The sequence below is a fragment of the Tupaia chinensis genome, unplaced genomic scaffold (genome assembly GCF_000334495.1).
Source record: "Tupaia chinensis unplaced genomic scaffold, TupChi_1.0 Scaffold000238_1, whole genome shotgun sequence".
Classification (NCBI taxonomy): Eukaryota; Metazoa; Chordata; class Mammalia; order Scandentia; family Tupaiidae; genus Tupaia; species Tupaia belangeri.
In genome coordinates, this window is record NW_006159716.1 from 6,127,936 (window position 1) to 6,132,998 (window position 5,063).

The 5,063-nt window shown below is 42.6% G+C and overlaps 1 protein-coding gene across 1 annotated transcript in view; it reads right to left on the minus strand.

Annotated features, from left to right (window-relative positions):
* DNAH8 (dynein axonemal heavy chain 8) overlaps window positions 1-5,063 on the minus strand; it is a 413,702-nt gene that overhangs the window by 337,045 nt on the left and 71,594 nt on the right. Inside the window, exons 13-14 of the mRNA XM_027771927.1 lie at window positions 3,407-3,483; window positions 1,668-1,767 (exon numbers count right to left, since the gene is read on the minus strand). Of these exons, the coding sequence (XP_027627728.1) occupies window positions 1,668-1,767; window positions 3,407-3,483 (177 nt within the window). The remainder of the gene's footprint in view (window positions 1-1,667; window positions 1,768-3,406; window positions 3,484-5,063) is intronic.

Consider the following 5,063-nt stretch of genomic DNA (forward strand, 5'->3'; position numbering starts at 1 on the left):
AGGCATGGAGGGCAACCATGGATGCCAGGGACAATGGGGGAGGAAGATGGGACATAGCAGAGGGTGGGGGATGGGGAATCAGGGATGGCAAGACAAAGGGCAAGGTATGCAGGACGTAAGAATTGGAAAATTATTTGCTGAGAACATGTATGTGGATGTGCTTGATTGAGCCAGTGCACAGTGTATTTTGGATGGAAAATTCATTTGTGTGTTGTGATGGTGTAAAGTGAATTAATAAAAAAAAAAAAAAAAGAAACAACGTACTAAGGGACCACCAGCTGGCATAATGGCTATGTCGCTGGACCCCCATGTAGTCGACCGTGGTTTGAGTCCCAGACCTGGAGGCTTAAAGTCATGCTGGGCACATGTGCGTGCGTGCCCAAGATCCCGAGAGGAGAATGGAGGAGAAGGGATTGCAGTGTGGCCATCCCCCTGGGGGGTGATTTCTCGCTTTCTGTCTCTCTATCTCTGTCTTTGTGGCGAGTACACACCCCATAGCAAAAACCTCTCCAAAAAAAAAAAGAAACAACGTACTAAGAAAAATAAGGAAGAGACAGCAGAATATGCTAAACTTTTGGCCAAGAGAATGAAGGAGGCTAAAGGAAAACGCCAAGGACAGATTGCCAAGAGAACGCAGGCTGTCCTCTCTGAGAGCTTCTAAGTCTGAATCCAGTTAAAAAAAAGATTTTTATAAGAAAAACAAATAAGATCAGATTTTAAAAACATGACACTTAATTCTCTCTTTACCTCTTTTTCCTATTACATGTATTTTGTTTTCCTGCCCTTATCCTAAACTTTAAGGAGGTATTCAAAAGAATTAACACATATTGAGATCAGCAGTTAGCATAATGGCTATGTTGCTGGACTCCTATGTAGTTGACTGCGGTTCGTGTCCCGGACCCGGTGGCTTAAACTCACACCGGGCACATGTGCGTGTGTGCCCAAGATCCTGAGAGGAGAACAGAGAAGGGATTGCAGCGTGGCCATCCCCCCTTGCAGGGTGATTTCTCACTTTCTGTCTCTCTATCTCTCTCTGTCTTTCTGGTGAGCACACGCACCCTATAGCAAAAAATGTCTCCAAAAAAAAAAAAAAAGAATGAACACATATTACCACTGTATCTGTCATCACAACTACCAAAGGCCATATTTCAGTACAGAAAAATACAAACTTAAAAGGGCTTTGCCTAAATGCTGCAGTTCTTTTTTCTTCTTTTTTTGGAGAGGTTTTTTTTGCTATAGGGCGCGCCAGAAAGACAGAGAGAGACATAGGCAGGAAGCGAGATATCACCCCCCGGGGGGATGGCCACGCCGCAATCCTTTCTCCTCCATTCTCCTCTCAGGATCGTGGGCACGCACGAACACACACCCGGGGTGAGTCTAAGCTGCCAGGTCTGGGACTGGAACCGCAGTCGACTACATGGGAGTCCAGTGACATAGCCATTGCGCTAACTGCTGGTCCCGAAAAGACAGTTCTTAAGAGCAAAGAGAGGTGCACCTGACTGGACAGCCATAGCCCTTGCCAGCACTGCCCCACATACAGAGGGGTACTGGAGGCCCCCACCAGTGAAGATCCCTCTGAAAGACTTGGCACAGATCATGACGGTTAGCACACTTGGAACATTTTTCCTTTGGTACGAATGTGCTGTTCTATTTATACACAGACTTGCCTTCTTAGTAGCTTCAAGTTCAGCCACATAATACTGGAGAATCCGCTCAACTGTATGGTTGATTTCTAATTGAAGGCAGGGAATGTTCAGCTTCTGAAATCTAAAAGCAATTGAAGCCAAAAAATTAAAAAGTAAATGGGAAATGTACTTAAGAATTGCTGAAGTACTAAATATCCATTCACTCATTTGATGAATATTCATACCAGGCCTCATGCATGTCCTAGGATACAGTGAGGAACAAAACAGTTGGGGTCCCAGCCCTGCTGGAGCCTGTAGTTATCTTATGGAAAAGGCAGCTATCAGCCAAGAGTTACAAGAATAATGACTTAAATGACTAGAGTGCCAAAAATGCATATGAAAGGGGAACCTAGACGAATCTGCAGAGTCAAGAAAGATTTTCCTGAGAAAATGATATTTAAACTGAGATTAAAAAGATGAGTAGGGGGCTGGCAGGTGGCGTGGTAGTTAAGGGCACTGGACTCCCACATAGCTGACTGTGGTTCAATTCCCAGACCTGGCAACTTTCTTTCTCACTCTCCTCCCCCTTCTCGTTCTCACTCTCTCCCTCTCTGGTAGAATTAAAATAAATAAATAAACTTAAATAAAATAATTATTAAAAAAAAAAAAAGATGAGTGGGGAGTTGGCTTAGCAAAGACAGAGGGGGGCACGTTTGAATATACTTCTGCCAGTTCATGCTCACAGAATTTCAAAGAGCCACAGTCATTAATGACGATTCTGGCAGCCAAGTATCACTTAGAGGAAAAATGACATAGCGGGAGTACAAAAACCATAGCATTGTGAAGATGAAACAAACTGACACCAGCACCCTACAGGTAAAAAATAGACGGGGACAGAGAGAGGTCGTCAAGGAGATGGCCCCTGCTCTCTGTGTGGTATAGTCTCGCATCAGAATTATTTTACATCTGTTTTGACTTTTTTTTACAATGGTCTCACAAATTATGGTCCATTAGAGAGATGTGGAACTATGGCAAAGCCAGACCCAAATCCAAATCCTCTGGCTCTCAGACAAGAGTTCCCAAAAGGTCACTGACATGAGTCCTGAACCCACCCTGAGCTGGAAGAGAAAGGCCTCTAGTTCCTCACGTCCCTGTAGGTTATTTCTTGTCCTTGGGGGAGAGTTGCTGTTAGGAATGGAGGGAAAGGAAGCTGAAGGAGAGTACCTTTTAGGTGCTCTTCCCACAAAATGAAATTGGGTAACTACACGAGATGATAGACGTCTTAATTGGCTTTAAGGTGGCAACCATATCATTGTGTGTGTCAAGACGGCACAATCAACACCATGAATATATACAGTAATAAATAAAAAGAAGACGAGGCAGCAGCATTAGCGGCAGGAGCCCTCAGGAAGGAAAATGGAAAGTCTGAGGATCTACTACCCTTAGATAATCTCGCTTTTAGAAATCTTTCCAGGACAGAGAATAGAATTTGTCCCCTTTCCAATAACACCTAGGATATTAACCTCAAGCATATTACCTGGCTGGAGGGAAAGAAAAAAATGTGAAATAATTTCTTTTTCTTTCTACCTCAAAAGAATACAGTGAAAAAATATCATTCTATAGTTCACATTTTTTAATCAACCTATTTAATGGTCATTGAAAGGTTAATGTTTTTTAAGTTTTAAAGTTAACCTAGGAGAAATTTCCAGGAAGATCTAATTGGAAATGATATTTTCACATACTACAAAGTTATCCCACTATACTGCTTGAAACATAAATACCTTTGAAGCAGCTGAAGAGCCTGCTGAGAAGATAAGATTTTTCCAAAAGTACTGTTCATAAAGGCCTGTATTTGCACCTAAAATAAAATGTAATTTTAAAATATGTTTTGGTATTAAGAAGAGATCACTTTTGTTTAACAACAATTAGTGACTTTCCTACAGAATCAAAACAGCCTCACCGCCTACCCCCAAGCATCCTGAACTATGCTCTCCCACGTGGTGGCCACCAGCCACGTGTGCTACAGAGTACTCGAAATGACACTACCTAAAAAGATCTCTGTAAATGTGAAATGCATGCCAGATTTCAAAGACTTAGTACAAAAGCGAGAATGACTTTTATATTGATGACACGTTAAAATTTAATACAGTGAATAGACTGAGCTGACTAAACCATATCATTAAAATGAATTTCACTTGCTTCTTTTTACTTTTATGCATGTGGCTACTAGAAAAATTTTAATTACATGTGTGGTTTGTATTTGCAGCTCACTAAGTATTGGATATTGCTGATCTAGAGAGCTCATAAAAGGAGTGAGTACTTCTTGGCAAGCATTTCTTGGAGGGATGTTTAGAACGTCTAAGCATGCCGGTAGAGATCACAGATAAAAGGGCCAAGGGTGTCATTTGCAGACACTGCTGCTCTAGGAAACCTCTCTGCCAATGCTGAGGAACAAGAGGCAGAAAATACTCTCATGAGACTTCCGCCATCCCTAACAATGAAGCCCATGCTCCTGGCACCCAAGAAAGATGGAACTGAATCACTCTTTGAATCCTAGCTGTGGCAGTCCATTGGACTTCTAGTCAGTCATTGATATTTTTTATCGTATGTGTTCATTTTTCACCTTAAAAATGGAAATTAATTTTGGGACCAGCAGTTAGCATAATGGCTATGTTGCTTAACTCCCATGTAGTCAACCGCGGTTCAAGTCCCAGACCCCGTGGCTTAAATTCACACCAGGTGCGTGTGCGTGTGTGCGTGCATGCCCAAGATCCCAAGAGGAGAATGGAGGAGAAGGGATTGCTGGTGGCCATCTCCCCTCGGGGGTGATTTCTCACTTTCTATCTCTCTGTCTTTCTGGCGAACACATGTGCCCTATAGAGAGAGAGAGAGAAAAAAAAAAAAAACTCTCCAAAACAAAAAAGAAATTAGTTTATAAACTATTTTTTAAAAATTATTCACACTGGATACCAGCGGTTGGTGCAATGGCTATGTCGCTGGACTCCCATGTAGTCGATAGTGGTTCGAGTCCCGGACCCAGTGGCTTAAACTCATGCTGGGTGCATGTGTGTGCGTGCCCAAGATCCCGAGAGGAGAATGGAGCAGAAGGGACTGTGACATGCCCATACCCCCTTGGGGATTATTTCTCGCTTTCTGTCTCTCTGTCTCTCTCTGTCTTTCTGGTGAGCACGCATGCCCTATAACGAAAACTTCTCCAAAAAAAATTTATTCACACTGAAAATATCTTTCGATTTGGAAAAGTAATTTAAAATGGAGAGAAAATAGGTGAATATCGGGGACCAGCAGATGGTGTAATGGTTATGTTGCAGGACTCCCACATAGTTGACCACAGTTTGAGTCCTGGACCCTAAAACTCACACAGGGTGAGTGTGCATGCGTGCCCAAAATCTTGAGAGGAGAATGGAGGAGAAGAGATTG